The sequence below is a fragment of the Sorex araneus genome, chromosome X (genome assembly GCF_027595985.1).
Source record: "Sorex araneus isolate mSorAra2 chromosome X, mSorAra2.pri, whole genome shotgun sequence".
Taxonomy (NCBI): domain Eukaryota; kingdom Metazoa; phylum Chordata; class Mammalia; order Eulipotyphla; family Soricidae; genus Sorex; species Sorex araneus.
In genome coordinates this window covers 104,996,114-105,014,641 of record NC_073313.1, presented here as the reverse complement: position 1 = coordinate 105,014,641, position 18,528 = coordinate 104,996,114, and the positions used below count along the sequence as shown (strand labels likewise).

The following is an 18,528-nucleotide window of genomic DNA, read 5'->3' as shown; positions in this document are numbered from 1 at the left end:
CATTGCACCTGACTGATCTACTTGATTCTACCTCCTAGAAGTAATTTCTAATTTATAACATTAATAACTGATCCCACCTCCTAGAAATAATTTCCAATTTATCCCTTCCTCCCTAACCCTACTGCCATTACCTCTGTATCAATAAAAGCCACGACCCTAGATCAGTAAAATTGATATGATTTCTTTGTCTTACTTGTTTTCAAAATATTTTTATTGAATCACTGGGAGACAGACTCTTACAAAGCTGTTCATGATAATGTTTCAGTAATATAGTGCTCCAACACCCATCCCTCTAACAGTGTATATTTCCCATTACCACCAGTGTCCCCAGTTCCATTCCCATCACCCCCCATCCTGTCTCCAGGTGCTGGCTACTCTTGGTCTCACTCTCTCTCAGTTTCTCTCTCTCCTTTTGGGCATTGTGGTTTGCATTACCAATACTAAAAGGTTATCATGTATATTGCATTTACCTTTACCTACTTTTAACACTCAGTGCTTGTGCAGTGTGATCATTTCCAGTTATTATTGTCATACTGGTCCCTTTTCTATCTTACCTACCCTCCGCCCCACACACACTTGTGGTCGATTGCAACCATTGACCTGTCCTCCTAGACTCTGTTTTCCCTGGCCTTGGATATCAGTCTTCTACTGTGTATTTTTATACACCACAAATGAATGCAAAAATCCAAACACGCACTCTTCTCCAATGCACATAGAACATTTTCCAAGACAGATCACATGTTGGGCCAGAAAACATACCTCATTAAAATCAAGAAGCTATAAATTGTATCAACTATCTTTTCAGACCATGATGCACTGAATATAGAAGTTAATCACACACAGAAACGGAGAATCTAATCAAACTCCTGGAAATAAAACAGCTCATTTCTGAACAACAAGTGGGTTAAAGAGAAAATCAAAGAAGAAATGCAAAGATTTCTGGAAACAAATGAGAATGAGAACACATGCTACCAGAACTAGTGGGACACAGCTAAAGCAATGTTAAGAAGAAAGTTTATAGATCTGAAAGTATTTATCAGGAAGAAAGGGCCCACATAAATAACTTGACTTCACAGCTCAATATCTTAGAAAAGGACAAACAAAAGGAGCTCAAACCAGGCAGAAGGAAAGAAATAATAAAACTTTTTTTTTGCTTTTTGGGTCACACCCGGCAATGCACAGGGGTTACTCCTGGCTCTGCACTCAGGAATTACTCCTGGTGGTGCTCAGGGGACCATATGGGATGCTGGGAATCGAATCCAGGTCGACTGCGTGCAAGGCAAATGCCCTACCCGCTGTGCTATTGCTCCAGCCCCGAAATAATAAAACTTAGACCAGAAATTAAGGACATGGAAACCCCCCCAAAAAACCCGAAAGATCAATGAAACTAAGAGCTGGTTCTCTGAAAAAATTAACAAGATTGATAAACCTCTAGCAAGACTCACAAAGAAACACACATAGAGAGAGAGAGAACCCTAATAAACCAAAGAAATTCAAAACATCATCAGAGATTACTTTGACAGTCTATATGCCATGAACCAAGGGAACCTAGAAGAAATGGATTAATTCCTTGATTCTTATAATCTCCCAAGGCTGAATCAAGAAGACCTGTAATACCTGAATAGACCTATCACATCAAGGAAATTGAAACAATAATTAAAACTCTTCCCAAAAACAAAAGTCCAGGTCCAGATGGATTCACTAGTGAATTCTTCCAAACCTTTAAGGAGGATCTAATGCCAGTCCTTTTCAAGCCCTTGCAAGAAATTGAAGAAACAGAAACAATCCCAAAGTTTCTATGCAGCACATATCATCTTGATACCAAAAGCAGACAGACACCACAAAAAAGAGAAAATTACAGGCTGATATTCCTGATGATGCAAAGATCCTCAACAAAATAAAAATATTAGCAAAGATCCTCTAAGATCTTTGCCTTACTTTTAATCCTTATCCTTTGTTCCATACTACATCTTATAGCCAGAGCAATCTTCTATAATGCAGATATTTACCCAGTTGTTTATTGACTTTAAATGCTTTCACTGCTCCCCAGAATCCCATGGATAAGTTTCAATCCCCCATGTGTAACAGACACAACCTTAGGCTACATTATCAAGGCCTTAGCTACTTTTCCATTTACCTATTACAAAGATTCTCAGATCTTACATTCTGACTGAACCAAATATCTGGTGATTCTATAACATCACTATGCCTTTCACCTGTCTTTGGACTTTCATATGTCCACTTTACTCTCTCACCTCATTTTCATTAGCAAAATTATACTGCTTATTCAAGAAAATTTGAATTTTATTCCCATTCTACTCTCATTCCTAAGTCCCTAGACAGACTTGGGTGTTTCTTCCTCTACATCTGCTTTCCATCATGATTACCTTTTTTACAATCATTATCACTTCACATTATACTTGACATTCTACCTTTTAGATTCTCAACTACTCAATCTGCAAGTTCCTTGAAGTCAGGGCTGTTTCATAGTTATCTCTCTACTCTCACTGTATAGCCAGAGCACAGCATGCAATGTCCCCAACAATTTGATCATTTGCAGTCCATTAATAACTCAACTGTGTCTCATCTGAAGAAATAATGTATCTTTCCTCCACCATTTAGCTATAATAAACTTTCTTAATTAAATTTCCCTGATTAAGATTTTCCTCCTCTAATCACCCCTTCAATTTACCATGTCCACAGTTTGTAGAAGACTCCTTCAAAAAATTCCAAAACAAACAAAAATACTCCTTCAGGGGCTGGAGTGATAGCACAGCGGGTAGGATGTTTGCCTTGCACGCGTTCGACCCGGGTTCGATTCCCAGCATCCCATATGGTTCCCTGAGCATCGCCAGGGGTGATTCCTGAGTGCAGAGCCAGGAGTGACCCTGTGCATCACCGGGTGTGACCCAAAAAGCAAAAAAAAAAACTCCTTCAAAACCATGTGCTTTAACGATTCATTCTTATTTCAGATAGCTGGACTATCCTAAAACATTTAACATCTTGTGAAATCATTCATAACAATTCTGTAACATTAACTCTCTGAATGGAAAGAGGGCTCAAAATGTTTAAGGGCATGCTTGCCATATAGGAGGCCCAGGTCCTATCCCCAGCAACACGGGGCTCCCAAGTACCATTAGAGAGATGCACCCAGCTACCCATCCACCACCAGTTCATAGATCTGCACTGGGAGTAGTCCCCAAGAACCACTGGGTGTGGCCCCAAAACAAAAAAAAAAGATTAATTGTATGTTTTGTGCCTCACCAACAGTGCTTGGGGCTTACTCCTAGCTCTGTGCTGAGGGCTCACTTCCTATGGTGCTCAGGGTATCATATGCTGTGCCGGAGATCTGAATTTGGGTGGGCTGCCTGCAAGGCAAGTGTGTTCCCAGCTGTACTATCTCTGAAACACCCATTTTCACATTCAGAGATGCAATCCAACACTGATTCTTTCTTTTCGCAAACCAAACATCCTTGCAGTGAGTAATGGGGACAGAAAAGGGAGAATATCAAGTCACCTCAGTTTGAACTTAGGAAAAGGACTTCCCTAAGTTATTGAAGCTAAAATCGGGTAGCAAGACAGAAAACTGAAATTCCTCAAACTAAGGAGGAAATCTCCCCCTCTGTCGCAATACATCTCCTTTTCTTCTTTCTTAATACTATACTGCAATGCTCTACTGCTGAGTGAAATTAATCAGAGGAAGAGGTGAAAATATAGAATGATTGCACTCATTTGCCACATATTAAAAATAGATTGAATAATATTCAAAGAAACAAGAGCAAGGAGGACTCGTCCAAGGTAGGAAGCTTGCCACCAAGGGGTAGGGGAAGTGCAGTTAGGACAGAGAAAAGACCACTATGACAATGATAGTTGGAAATGATCACTCTGGACAAGAACTGAGTGCTGAAAGGAGGTAAAGTGATATCCATGATACCCTTTCAGTAACAGTATTGCAAACCACAGTGCCTAAGAGGAAAATAGGAGAGAGAGGGAGAGAAGAAAAGGGAAGTGTCTGCCATAGAGGCAGGGGTTGGGTGGGGCAGAGGGAGGGGAGCGGGTGGGAAGCTGGGTACAGTGTTGGTGGGAAATGTGCACTGGTGAAGGGATGGGCATTCGAACATTGTATGACTGTAACTCGATCACGAGCAACGTTGTAACTGTATATCTCACAGTGAATCAATAAAAAATAATGTTTTTTTTTTTTTTGCTTTTTGGGTCACACCTGGCGATGCACAGGGGTTACTCCTGGTTTTGCACTCAGGAATTTCCCCTGGCCGCGCTCAGGGGACCATATGGGATGCTGGGATTCGAACCCGGGTCGGCCGCGTGCAAGGCAAACGCCCTACCCGCTATGCTATCTCTCCAGCCCCCAAAAATAATGTGTTTTTTAAAAGGTTTGAGATGAGGGTCTGGAGAAAGTTCAGCTATGGAGGACAGATGCAAAGCATGTATCAGAACTCAAGTTCAAACACTAGCACTGCATGTCACCCCACCCCACTCCAGGCACGGCATCCTCAGGTTCTAGCACTGACTCCTCATTGGCTGAGTATGGCAGCAATTGAACCCTGGTGCCCCATTGGATTACAGATATTCAGGAGAAGAAAAGAGGCAATATATTACATGTTTGTGGAAGTGTTTTAATATGCCCAGTGCCCCAAAACGTAATACGAGACCAAATAAGTAAATAACGGAAGGGCAACACTACACTTATTTTTACTATCTAGAGTGAATGCTGCATTCTAAATACTGCTCATTCTGATTGGATATTTTGTTTTCTCGGCTAGACTAGAAGCTCCTGGAAGCCATGAATCCTCTACATTTATGTTTATACCCCTGGACCGCCCATGAAACTGGGTGCATAGTGTTTCCTCAAGAAATGGAATTGATAAACTGAATACTAGGTATCTGACTCTTTTCTGCCCTCTTGGTATTTTTTAGGAATGGTTATTATTCACAAAACCAAGCTGTCTTGGGCACCAAGAGGAAATATCCATCTGATGGTATACATTTTCCCTTGGCTATGCATTAAACAGAAATTTCCTTTGGAAAAGTAAACAGAGGATGCCTGATGAGACAGGACAAAGAACTATATATAGAGCTCAAGTACCAAGAGTAGCAAGGTCACAGTGTGTCCTTCCTTATCCAGACTAAAGACATATCCAGACCATTCTCTCCAGCTCCAACAAATTATTGCCCAACTGTCTACCTCAATTTTTAAAGCTGGGTTGCAACGCTAAGAGAATGCATTGCCATCGTATTCAGCTCACAAGTTGGTAGTGATCCTAATCTCTGTTTCTGTAATAATAGGAAGAGTGCAGCTTTGTTTACTTTTAGAGGAGAATAGAGAGCAAGAAGAATAAAAAAAACAAGGGGAGGGAGACAGTATTTATGGCCCCTTTATGAAAAGTCAATCTGTGACAAAAACATTTGCAGACAATAAGGAAGTAAAACAGGTTTGGCAAGAAAAATAACCTATTCCAGTCTTCTCATAAGAGCCTGTGCTAGTATACTCTACCCCGCCCAATGTGAAATGCCTGATTTACATTGTGAATATAGTCATTCACTAAAGATAAACCTGGTTTTAAAAAAATAACAAAAAAGGCCCAACTCACCCTTCAATATCTGGCTGCCAAGACTGATAATATCCAACAGTGTATTTCATTTTACAATATATATATATACATACATATGCATTTATGAGTCTCAAGTTCCTTCCTAAACTGCATCGCTAACCCTGGGGCTTGTCCTGAAACCTTTTGGACATACAGGCTCTGTGTTGACTGAATATAATGAGTACCCTGGATTCACCCTGTTATTATGGGGAAGTTAAGGGCACATCTCTAATCTTTCCTAAGAGTCAATGTCTAAGAGAATAGTCACGGTCCTCCATAAATCATCCCATTTAGCCCATATCAACAAAGCGCTCCACACTCAATAAAGTATGGAGTGAACTCCCAAAATATAGTCTAACCCTTGACATGCAGCAGTATCTTCCGGATCTTTCCCAAATCCCAAAAGCAAATTCATTGTTTGTTTCCTGCATGCATGTCTCTACATCAGGGTGGATTTGTGTTAAATATAACTCCCTGAGAGAAGATATTGTGCTCTATACAGATTTTATATCTGATACAGTATCATGCATATACAGTAAAAGGTGACCTTTAACCTAACCAGAGCAGACAGTGATCTACGCAACACAATTTAATAAGCATCCTTAAGTGAGACTTCTAAGCAAGTCATTTGTTGGTTCATCATGGAGCTATTCTTTCTTCCTACTTTGTTCATATTTGGCAGCACTGTGTCCTCTCCTCAAGGCCAAAGGAGGAACACTAACTTCAGACAGGCAATGCTAAAATATTGTGTTTTACCTAGAGGGCCAAAATGAGTCCGTCTTTATTCACACAATGACACACTGTTTTATGAGAGTAGCTCTTTGACATGGAATTTATAATGGTTGGATTGGGGCAATGGTCTGGGAAAAGCTGGAACAGGGCTGTTTGGGTTGGACCGGCCAAAGTGATGAAGCTCCCTGGGGTGGAAGGATAAGATTTTATGAGGTCCCAAAGTGAATACACAATGAAAATAAATTGCTTACTTTACTATTTTGACTATAATTTGTGTTAGATCTGTCTTTTTCATGATAATGAAGATGATTATGATTTCTAATTCTTATTTTTATTCACTTTTAGCTGTTGCCCCAACCTCAATCATGCAAATTCTAAACCAAACAATCCCTTATCTTGTCTACTTATAATACTCCTTTGTTTTTTCACATAAGTTTCTTACCCCTAATCCAGTAACATAATCAGAAGCTTTAATAGATGAGACACAGAGGGCTTCTGATAGCTGAAAACCACTCTAAACTGTCTTCTGTTTTGTTTCTCCCCTGTTGGGAAAGATGAGATGGTCCAGAGAAAGAAATAAAGTAACCATTCAGAGAATTGTGAACTATGATATCAGGAAAAGCACTGAAAGCCACATAGTCCATTCAAACACTCATTTTATAAATAAGGACACTGAAGCTGAGAGGCTGAATGACTTAATCAAGATCAAGTTCACACCACCAGTTAGTTAATGGCAGAGTCAAGTCTAAGACCCACTTTTCCAACTCACATTCCAGTTTCCAGAACTGACATTTCCAACTCATATTCTACATTCTTTATACTCTTATCCTTATTTCCAACATCCTTATTCAAGAGAAATGTCATAATCTCACAACAGAGTACCACTGATATCCCATGCACTACAAATAGCACCACTCTCTCCACAAATGTAGTAGCTAGCAGGAATTAAACCACTAATGGAATGCTATACAAAAAAGAAACTACTTTAACAAATCCAGTACCTTTAGAAATCCAAGCAATGTCACGGTGAGGAGGGCTAGTTAGAGTGATTACTTATGTAAGGGAATTTTTGGCCTTATGAGAAGATTCTCCACATTGTCTGAATTAGAACACTTCAGGTGGGATTAAGAGATGAAATCTTAACAAAATTATTCTGCTGTTTAAAATAGATGGAAGAGCATATATATAATATGTATATGTATATCCATATATTATATATATAATTATGCATGGCAGAGCCTGGCAAGCTCCCCATGGCATATTCAATATGCCAAAAACTGTAACAATAACAGGTCTCATTCCCCTGACCCTGAAAGCGCCTCCAATCATTGGGAAAGACGAGTAAGGAGAGGCTGCTATAATCTCAGGGCTGGGATGAATGGAGACATTACTGGCGCCCGCTCAAATAAATCGATGAACAATAGAATGACAGTGATACAGTGATATATAATTACAAACATTTTTATCCAACATTCTTATGAGGATTCCCATAACATTTTACCTAATCCCTTTCAATCATAACATGGTTGCTTCAACAAAAATCAACATAGATTCAAGTGCTATAGCTGAAGTTTCATGTTCTTGAGAAACATCTTTCTTTTTTTAAAAAAATAAACCTTATGTCTACTTAAGATACCAATTTTTCATAAGCTTTGCTCTGAATTGATAGTGATAACAATTGATGAAAACCTGATAGTTTGTAACACTTTATCATTGACAGCTTTAACATAGATACCAATTATCAATGACAGGATAATTATTGGAAAGATAATAGTTGGTGACCAGATAAGGTGCCAGGAGACGAAAGGAGAGGCTAGGAAGCAGAGAATAAGTTCTGACAAGGTTACAGAAACTCTATGAAACACTTCACCCTACCCAAGGATTCACAATTTCCAGCTTTCCCATGACACCTCAGCAATTTAAGTGAGTTAAAATATCCAGCTTGACCAAAGACTATCATATTACCTGTTCTTTGTAAGGGAGAAGGGATTGTTCCAGTTTGCTAACACCTCCCACCCCCAGACCCATCACCACTGCCCATCTGTTTTTTGTTTAAACAACAGCTATCTTCCAGTTTTCTTGGAATACACATTCTAAAGAAATGTGACTTCTTAGAATTACCATTCCTCACTCTAAATGACTGAGCTTACAGTCTGGGAAAACTCAAATACCCCCCAGCCCAAGCTCATCTAATCCACCTCCTCTGAAAGAATCCCACATATTTGTTACATACCTCAACCTGCTGGCAGATTTGAATTAGTTTGGCCATTTGATTTTCTAATTCACTGTTGCGCTTAACCAGGTTGGTAAGGTTCATCTCCAGAGTTTGCTGTCATCGCAGAGAGTTGTAGAGCCAGAGGGAAACCAGAAAAAAAGGAAAAGAAGAAATATTTAGTGAGCCTGGAAGCAAATTTCATGTGGAAATTATCATTCGATTGAAATGTATTTCAGTTTCACTGAACACTTACAATGGGACAAACAATGGTATAGGCTCTAATTAATAACATTTCATATTGACTCCAGACTGACATTTTTGCAGAAAGGGTACTATTGATAATGCTTGAGTTATAGTAATTTGATGACATTAAAGCAATTTTGTGTTTCCTATAACTTTTTTAATTTGTTGAAGTCAAAGCTTCCTGTTATCCAAAAGGAAATTGTAAACCAAAAATGGGATAAAGTGAAAAAGAAATTACCATTAATTTATGTGGAAGATACCAAAGTATACCTAGACCCCCCAAATAGCTTACTGGGTCATATCAAATGACAAATAAAACCTAAAGCACTAACATATAGCAAAGCATATATAATAAATGCCTGGCCTGTATAAAACAGCTTTTAGAAAATTAAATTCGTAGGGCCATTCTCAGTACTGAGGGTGTGTACTGCCTCTGGATCTGCTGCCTCAAAACTGATACTTAACAATACACTCATTTTTTTGTTTTTTTTTAATCACAAAAAAACCCAAAAATATTAAGTGGCAAGACTGGAGAGATAACAAGGGTTAAGGTATTTGTCTCGTGCTTGCCTTGCTTGCATTAGACACCTCCTAATGTCTCCCAAGAACCACCCCTGAGCACAGAGCCAGGAGTAAGTCCTGAGTACCAATGGGTGTGGCCCACCAATCCCACACCAAAATGAAGTGTCATTTTGTAGTCAGTACCTCATTTTGGCCTCATAACAGTCCTTTGACAAAAGGGCGAATATTATTGTCTCTTAAAAAATCACTAGTTGTCAGACAGTATGCAAAGTAATTTCATATATACCATTTAATCATCAGAATGACACATGAAGTAGATGAGAGTGGGCTAGTGCTGTGCAAAGTCAGATAATTAGTATATAGCTAAGGTAGGACAGAAACCCGAAACCCAGGTCTCGAGCCTCAGTCACAGCTTTGTCCCTTGTAATCCATGGTTTTTGCAGTACCTTTATTTTTGTTTTGCTTTCTTTTTGGAGGAGGTGGGGTAGTGGCTGGGCCACACCTGATGGTGCTCAGGCGCTATTCTCGGATATGTGTTCAGGAGTGACCTCTAGCAATGCTTGGGGATCACATCTGGTACCAGGGATTGAATCAGGGGTGGCTGCATGAAATGCCCTTTACCACCTATAATTATCACTCCTGCTCCCTGTTGTTTTGTTGACTACGCATTTATCAATAGGTTCCTTGAAAGAAAAGATAGCATTTTAAATGTAGCATTCATAGGGAACAGAGAGATAGTACATCAGATAAAGCCTTGCATGCAGCTGACCTGGGTTCAATTCATGGCACTCCATATGGAACCCAAACCCCACTAGGAGTGATCTTTGAGCATAGTCAAAAAGTAAGCCCTGGGCACCAATGGGTGTTGCCCAAAGGCAAGCAACAAAGAATAAATATGAGTTTAATCTAAATCTAGCTTTGTAACTCAAAGCTTCCTTTCATGGGCACCGAAAAAGAGCCCATGAGACACAAGATTCAAAACTTCAAGTCACACCTTATCAAGACAGAATTTGCATTGCTTGCAATTACCTTCTGATACACAGAACCTTAAGGTATACATACATTAGAAAAACTTTGTAAATCAAGCATAACATCGTACAGCAGTACTCAGAACTCAGTATATTTTTAGCTGTTTCTCCTCTACGACCTACCCAAATATCAAATGCCCACTTCTCTCTTTCACTACCTCTGCACCCCATAGCCTGTAATTCCCCAATTTCCTAATCCTTTCCCCACTAACATTCTTTCACTTGGTTCCTGTTGATTGCTTCATTGCTGTCTACATAGATCCTATGATTTGTAATCGTTCAAAGTTCAGGGATAAAACAGGAATTGAGGCATTGCTTTTCATTCAGCTAACCCTGGTTTGATCCCCAGTATGACATATGATCCTCCAAGTACCACCAGGAGTGACTCCTTGAACACAGAGCCAGGAGTCAGTCCTGAGCACCATTAGGAGTGACCTAAAAACATATGAAACACACAAAAAAGCTTCTGGTTGTGGCAGAGGAGGGAGGGAACAGGGCATAATGATGTGAGAGAAGGTGGAAGGAGAAAAAACTCATGTAACTGACACCTATCTGTGTTTCCTTAATATCCTTCTCCCCTAGATCTATCTCAGAGAATGTATTTCCCTGGATATATGGACTTTCAGGCTATATAGCCTGGTTTCACTTACTTTCAAATTGGATTATGAAACCAGCTTAGCTTTTGCTTCCCTTCTTGACAGACACATCTTGGTTTCCTTAACTTTGTTCTTATGAAAGTGGTTTTTCACCATTGATTCTATTTTTTCTTAGCTTGAGGGAAACCTCTCCCTTGCCATTCTTTATATCCACCCTTATCTCAACCTGTGGCTTTCTCCTTAGCAACAACAGAGAGAAGGAAAAAACGAAGGGCAGCAATCATTAACTTAGACATGATCTCTAAGGCAAACAGACATCTGGGGAAAAAGAACATAGCAGTTCAAGATTTCCTATAAAACTAGGCATTCAGCATTTATTCTGCTTAAGATGAAGTTAACCTCAACGATAAAAGAACAGGTGAAATTTGATGGGTTCCGCAGGATAACTAGGATTTTAATAGAGATTGTAGGCTGTTTCGGGCACAAGGAATCCCAAGAGTAAAATTAAAAGGGATAAAGCATAGGATATGTTCAGGACAGTAAGTGTGAGTTCGCCTAGAAATGAGGTTGTAAGAGAGTGGGGCCGGGCAGACAAGGTGGAAATGGAGAAATGGGCCTTGTCATGAAAGTCTGGGGTGCCTAAGTGAGGTGAATTCCGCCTATTTTTTAAGCAGGGGGCTTACCAAAGGCTTCTGAGCAAGGTGGTGACATAATCAGGGCTACATTTAGGAGATCAACCAACCAGTAATACGTGGGGCTGGTTCGAACGGAGAGCCCGGGGGGCAAGGACTCTGGTTAGAAGGAGGCTACAATCTTCAGGGCAGTTAGTTGGTAATTCAAGTCTGGACTAATCTAAGAGAGTAATCAAGAGAAACCTGTCTCAGGAAAGGATTTGTCACTGTCAAATATGCAGAGAGTGCAAGAAATATGAAGACTGATAAAAGACAGCTGGATTTTGTAATGAAAGGTCATTGGGGACCTTTGTGAACGGTGTTTTTACTTCAGGAGAGTTATAAAAGCAGAAGCCAAATTCGGACGGGGTTAAGACGAAAAGCAGTAGTGACAAGCAGCGTAGGCTGCAAGTCTGGACTCCTCAAATATGTTGGTGTGAAGTGGCCATGAGAGAGCTGGAGTTTGAGGAAAGGGCCCGGCTTATGTTAGAGAATGCAAAGCAGCCACAGACTTGGTCAGTCTGTGATTTCTTCTAGCAGATTGCTCCCCTTCCAAAAATCTATGGAAATCCCCTGGGTTTCAAAGGACTCTATTGGCATATTACAGAAACACAATGAAGATTTATGAGCACAGAGCAAATATAATATTAGAAATATGCATTTCAAGCTGCAAAGTGTTTCTGTTCAAACATTCCACCAAGAGAATGTTTTCTAACAAGAACATGCAACCTGTTGCAACACTTGTCACGGAATTGATATCTTATACATAATTCATAGAGCAGAGAGGACTGAGATCCCTGCTGTGTGTTCCTCATTTATGGCCCAGAACTGAGACTCTCAGCTTCTGTAACGCCACTGAAAACAAAAATTAGGGCTGAACATATAATTTGGGAGCTGGTTAGACTATGGACCTTGGGTTGCCATTAAAAAATGATGGCAACTGGCTATTTTACTCAGGCCCCCTAGCAATTTTCCAAATGCCAGCACATTTTAACAACATAGAACTAGAACTGACAAGATGACTCTAATTTCAACCTTACTTCATTAATATGAAAATGCTTTGAAAAATAAATCTTTGCCTAATGAAAACACCATCTGTTGATGGCTTTTTGCCACTGTTTTTCTTATGAGACATAATTTGAGGAAAACACCGAACATTTACTTACTCACTTCCTGTTCATTTACAAGGAATTAAAGCCTCCTCTCAAACTGGAATTGATTCTCAATAATGAGCATATGCAAAGGGAAGCGGAGAATTGAAGCAATTATGCAGTCAATTTCCTCACCGTACCTTATCATATCTCGCACTGACAAATAATTTAGAACTAGAAATTCTAGGCTACTCTAAGCTTAAATGATTTCATCGATTTGACCAAGCAGTTCTCTTGCCTGTTCTGTGGCTGAGTAAACAAAGAAGATATTTGGGTATGTAAACATGTTGTATGTGTGTGTGTGTGTGTGTTCCTGTATAAAATCTAGTGCAAAACTTGTGGTGCAAAATAAGTTACGGTAGTGCTATTTAGGTAGGAAAAATTGGCTGGTTCTGCTGTTTTCCTGTATGGTCCAGCTAATGACTGGGCCGGGTTCCCTCTGTCAAGTTAGTGCAGCTTTCTCGGAAGACTTGAGCCGTGCCAGTGGAAGAGCCAAAGTGGCAGGGCCGATTGGAATGGAGATATGTGTAGGGAGGAAATGAGGACAGGAGGTTGGCAGGGGGAGCAGGATGAAGCTCCCATTTCCTGCTGTAGGAAGTTACCTCTTCAGTGCTTCCCGTATGAGAGAATTAGTGAAGCCATTTAAGCTGTGAAACACTGAGACCCTCTGCACCCCCTAGATGACTGCATCATTATAGCTCTCATAAAATAGCAGATGTGTCTAAACAGCACATTGTGAAGGAAGATTTGGCTGATTTGCCTAATTGAGATTTCATTGAAAAGACCCGACTTAACTAAATTGGCAGTCTATACTGATCCCCTTCTTCCCCAAGTTCCACTTCATCTGTGTCCTATCTAAGCAGCTTCTTGGGGGTTCTGTTATGTTCTTCCCAGAGGAAACTGTTTTGCCATTTCTGATAAAGCCAAAGAAAAGGCTATTCTTCTTCCAGACAGCATCCCATAAAAAGAAATGGCTTCTCTAACCCTTTCCAATAATTGCTGTCCTTGTTTTCATTCCTCTAGACACAGCTTATTTCAGGTAACTTCCTCCTTGGCCGCCTTAAAAAATCTAGTTATACATCAAAACACCAGCTCTTCATTAAAGCAAGAGAAACCTCCCCCTCAGGCAAGACTGGGCCATAATCGCCATTCCTCATGCTCTGTGAAGGGCCATGTGACCCACACATTGATGAACATGCTTATACACACCTATGTGACACAGCATATTTGAAGCCTGAAACAGATGCAGCCCTGTTTGTTCTATCGAACCAGTGGTATTGCCACAGAAAGCCTGTATTTTTTATTTTATTTTATTTTATTTTATTTTTGCTCGCTAAAAGGTACATGGAAGGAAGCTGAGATCAGAGTACAGTGGGTAGGGCATTTTTCTCGCATGCGGCCAACCCAGGTTTTATTTCCAGCATCCCATATGGTCCCCAGTGCACCACCAGCAGTAATTCTTGAGTGCAAATCCAGGAGTAACCCCTGAGCATCGCTGGGTGTGGCACAACACACACAAAAAATAAAAAAGAAATGCAAAGTACACAGGAACCTTACCTAAATGGAAAGTTCCCCAACTGTTTGGATGTGGGAATTAAACCTTGAGGGATGTCAGCAAAGTGGGAAAGCGTGGGAACAAGTGAAAGGAAGAAAGAAAGGTCAATAACACACCCCAACCTAGTCTTCTCAACCAACTACACCTTTACAACGAATCTTATCTAATTACCTCATTGCCAGTCTTCGCCATCCTGTCTACTCAATGATGTGCCCAGTTCTTCCAATGGCCAGTAACCAAAAATCTTAGCCTACTTTGGGGGGTCACTTCTGCCTTCTTTTTTTTAACCGCCTGTCTTAAAATACCTACTTTGCTTTTGCTTCAGTCTGTCACTTTATGTATCAATTACATATGGCCTTTCAACAACAGAACACACCATCTGGTCCACAGACTGAAGCCCACACCCTTATGCCTGAGTTTATTCCTTTCCCAAACATTTATTTGCTGTTGCATAGACAGACAACGTCCCGTGATGAGATGCAGGTGACAAACTAGATGTCCAAGATGTACTCTGAGAATGGTGGAGTGCAACCATACCAAGCCAGGTGAAACAGATTGCTACCCTACTCTTTCCTGAAGTTCCTGCACCCATCTAATCACCAAGCCCACACATCCCCAGTCTCCTTATCAGGAATGTGACACAAACCATCCAACACTCTTTCTTTCCCCCTCTCTTCAGTGGCATAGTAGTTTGATCTCTACTTGAAATGTGCAAATTCTTATTTGATTCGTTTAAAAGAAAACTGGTACTAAAAATGAAATCCCATGTTTATTTTGATAGCACTCAGCACAGTGAGCCAAAACCAACTCTACTTTTCCTGGAGGCCTCACTATTGGATCCCACTTGGGTTATTCATTTCTCAGTTGCTGTCATCATATACAGCCCCTTTTACTTTCCCTCCTCCCAGATCACCAGTGCTATCAAGCTCCAGCTTGGGCCCCCATTCAGCTCACTACTGCATGGCTCTACCTCCATGCTAAAGTCAAGGACACACAAATCTACGCTTCTGTTCCTTATCTTTTCGTCATCATTGAGAAATAAGGTTCTATAGCAAATCCTTCTAGCACACTTGCCTTTTAGTTTTCACAGTATTCCCATGTTTTTTCTCCAAAGATGTGAAAAGTTTCTACTGACTAAAGCAATCCCTGCTCTTATCCAGCCCGGCTTCCCAGGTAGGGTTCAAAAACCCAGCCACAAACTCTTTTCATGCCCCTCCTATACGCTCTTTCAACCCTCTGTGTTGTCATGGTCATAGACTTGCTATCTGACATATGTTTCCTTATTTTCCTGTTTCCCCACATTACACTAAGACTCCACCAGGCTTGGGACTATGCAGTCTGTATTATTATAACCCCAACATCTCTCCTGGTGCTTGGCAACTAACAGGTTTTCAGTGTTTGATGAATGAGCAACTGTTGAATAACCCACATCAAAATGCACATCTAAAGTGAATTCATCTTACCAAAACTTCTAGCTCCTTCCTACTCTCCCATTTCTTCTTGCATATCACATTTTCAAGATACTCCTATTTAAAAATCAGCGTGCATTATATTCTGTTTATCATCTATAGGCACCACAGTCACTCACTAAAGTCCAATAACTTCACAATCTTTGTCATTCACATTTTTGGTACAATTTAATCCTCTTCTCCAATAAATTCATTTATGAATCCCTGTTCTTAAACTCATCAACTAATTTTGCCAGACGCCTCCTCTGTACTTCAAATCATCCCAAACAACCTCTATCATTATACTTACCATACTGAACTAAAATGTTCAATGTACTCAGTCTATCTTTTTCTCCCTTACTAAGCTCAAAGCACCATGGGGAAGGCACTGTGCATTATTTCCTATGCTCCTATCTCTTACCACATTTAAAAAATAATTTAGTGCTTTAAAAAATAATAATATTCATTAATTGTTTGGAATTTTGTGTGTTTTGGTTTTTTCTTTTTTATTGATTGTTAAATGGATGAATGAGTCCCTGATGTAAATCCTTGATGGTACCATTTAAGTTATTGTCTGTCCTATCCTGGAGGGGAGATTAAGAACATTGTTACCTCATTATGTCAACCTTTCATGAACTTGAATGTCATTATCACATATTCCCCTTTAAGCTTTGCTTTTGGGGGTTCAATAATTCTTGTTTCCTTAATCTTTCCTCACCTGTATTATATTTCAGTAATATGTTCTTTTGCCCAATAATAACAGAAAGGATTTTCATCCACCCAAGAACAAACTCTGAGTCAACATTTTGCAAATTGTTCTCAGACTCTTAGCTCCTTTCAGATGTTGATAAGGAAAGGACTTGGGACAAAAGAATTAGTGAAAAGCAGAATGATGAAAAATAGGTAATAGGGCTATCTTCTTGATAAACTTGCTCTCAAAGTTAAGAAAGAGTAGAGAATATCTTCTAAAACAGAGTCCTATTAATAATATCTGTGAACAAAGCCAGAGAAACAGTACAATTGTTGCAAAAATAAAGGGGTGGTGGCTGGAGCAAAAGTACAATGGGTAGGGCATTTGCCTTGTACACGGCTGACTGGGGTTTGATCCCTGGCATCCCAAAGGGTCCTCCAGAGCACCAACAGGAGTAATTCCTAAGTGCAGAACCAGAAGTCCTAAGCATTGCTGGCTGTGACCCAAAGAGCCACAAAAAAGAAAAAGGGCTCAAATGACTCAGTACCCAGTTTAAGCAGAGGTGGAATTTAAAAATGGATTTCACTCTTCACACATACACACTAAACACATTCAGATTCATGTACACTATGGTAATGGAAGCCAAGTCTAATAAGCAAAAATGATTTTAAGATTGTGAGTTGGGGGCCAGAGAGATAATACCGTGGGCAGGGCATTTAGTTTGCATGTGGCTGACCTGGGGTTGATCCCTGATACTGCTCTCCCAGCAGTCAGGTGTGGTCCTTGAGTGAGAAGCCAAGAGTAAGCTCTGAGCACACCCAGGTGTGGCACACACCAGAAAAAAGTCATGAGTTGAAATCTAATTCAGAGGAGCACCTTTGTGTTTGATATTGCCCTCCACCCCACAGTCACATCCACCACCATCATCACCAAAGGTTAGAAAAGGCGTATCTGGTTTTGAATGTATCTGGTTTTGAATGTTTTCCCATTATATTTAGCTATTGCGATTTATTTCCTAACTGAACAAGGATGAGAAGTAATTCTTTCCGTAGCTTCACCTCTAATAACCCATCCTAGCCTCCATTTTTTCAAAACATAAGAATACCTGATCGGATTCATTTCTCAGAGCAATCCCTGGTGTCAGGATAGATTCTACTGGGATCGGGCACAGAAAGCTTGCCTTACAATCATGGCTTCCTCATGCCCAACTTATTTACAGTTATGCCCACAGATGTTTAACACAGACACTGTTCTCACACAGTGACACTCATTCACAGATATACTAAAACACATACAGAGTCATTCTCAACCACTCATTAAGCCAGATACACATAGACACATATATAGTGACACAGACATATGTATACAAACGTGTCCCCTTTCAACCCAGACTCTCATAATGATATTTCTTTCTTTCTTTTATAGTCATACTCATACTGGTTCAGAAATAGTCAAATGCCCATTGGTAGATAATTTGAGAGGGTATCTGTCTAAGCCAGACAGAAGTGGGTGTTAAGTGGGTGAGTAGACAAATAACTGAGAGAAGCTGGTGGCAGAGTGAGAATGGGTGGGTGGATGACAGAGTGACTGAGTCGGAAAGACAAGTAATCAACTATGATAACATTCTAGAATATCATATTTTCCAACCTGTTAACTCCTATGGTGGCTTTCCTTTGAACATTATCTAAGTCTCCTATCTCCTTTCTCTTTAGCAATGCCTCAATCTCTCTTCATGTATGACTATGTGTTTTACTTTCCCATAAGAAAAACTTCACTTTAATGTCAGGTAATATTTATAATAACAATCTCTCTGAGATATGAAAGTAACTGCAGTTACATTTGTATTTGTAGTAATTATTTGTAGTAATGAATTTTGGAAATGTAATGAGAAAATGAAAATGTGATTGTTTATTCCTTTCAGGAAATTCCTCTGTTCCCCTGGTTTTCATCAGCTATATTTTTGGCAGACCATGGGCATGGAAATGTGAAGACATCACTCTCAAAGAGAATTATAATAATCACATCTGATTTATATAGATGTCACCATAGGGTTGGAAAATCCAG

The 18,528-nt window shown here is 40.0% G+C and overlaps 1 protein-coding gene across 4 annotated transcripts in view; it reads right to left on the bottom strand.

Moving 5' to 3' along the window:
• MID2 (midline 2) overlaps positions 1 to 18,528 on the bottom strand; it is a 117,502-nt gene that overhangs the window by 76,124 nt on the left and 22,850 nt on the right. For all 4 annotated transcript variants that reach the window (XM_055122830.1, XM_055122832.1, XM_055122829.1 and 1 more), the window contains exon 3: positions 8,578 to 8,673. In XM_055122830.1, coding sequence (XP_054978805.1) covers positions 8,578 to 8,673 — 96 coding nt within the window. The remainder of the gene's footprint in view (positions 1 to 8,577; positions 8,674 to 18,528) is intronic.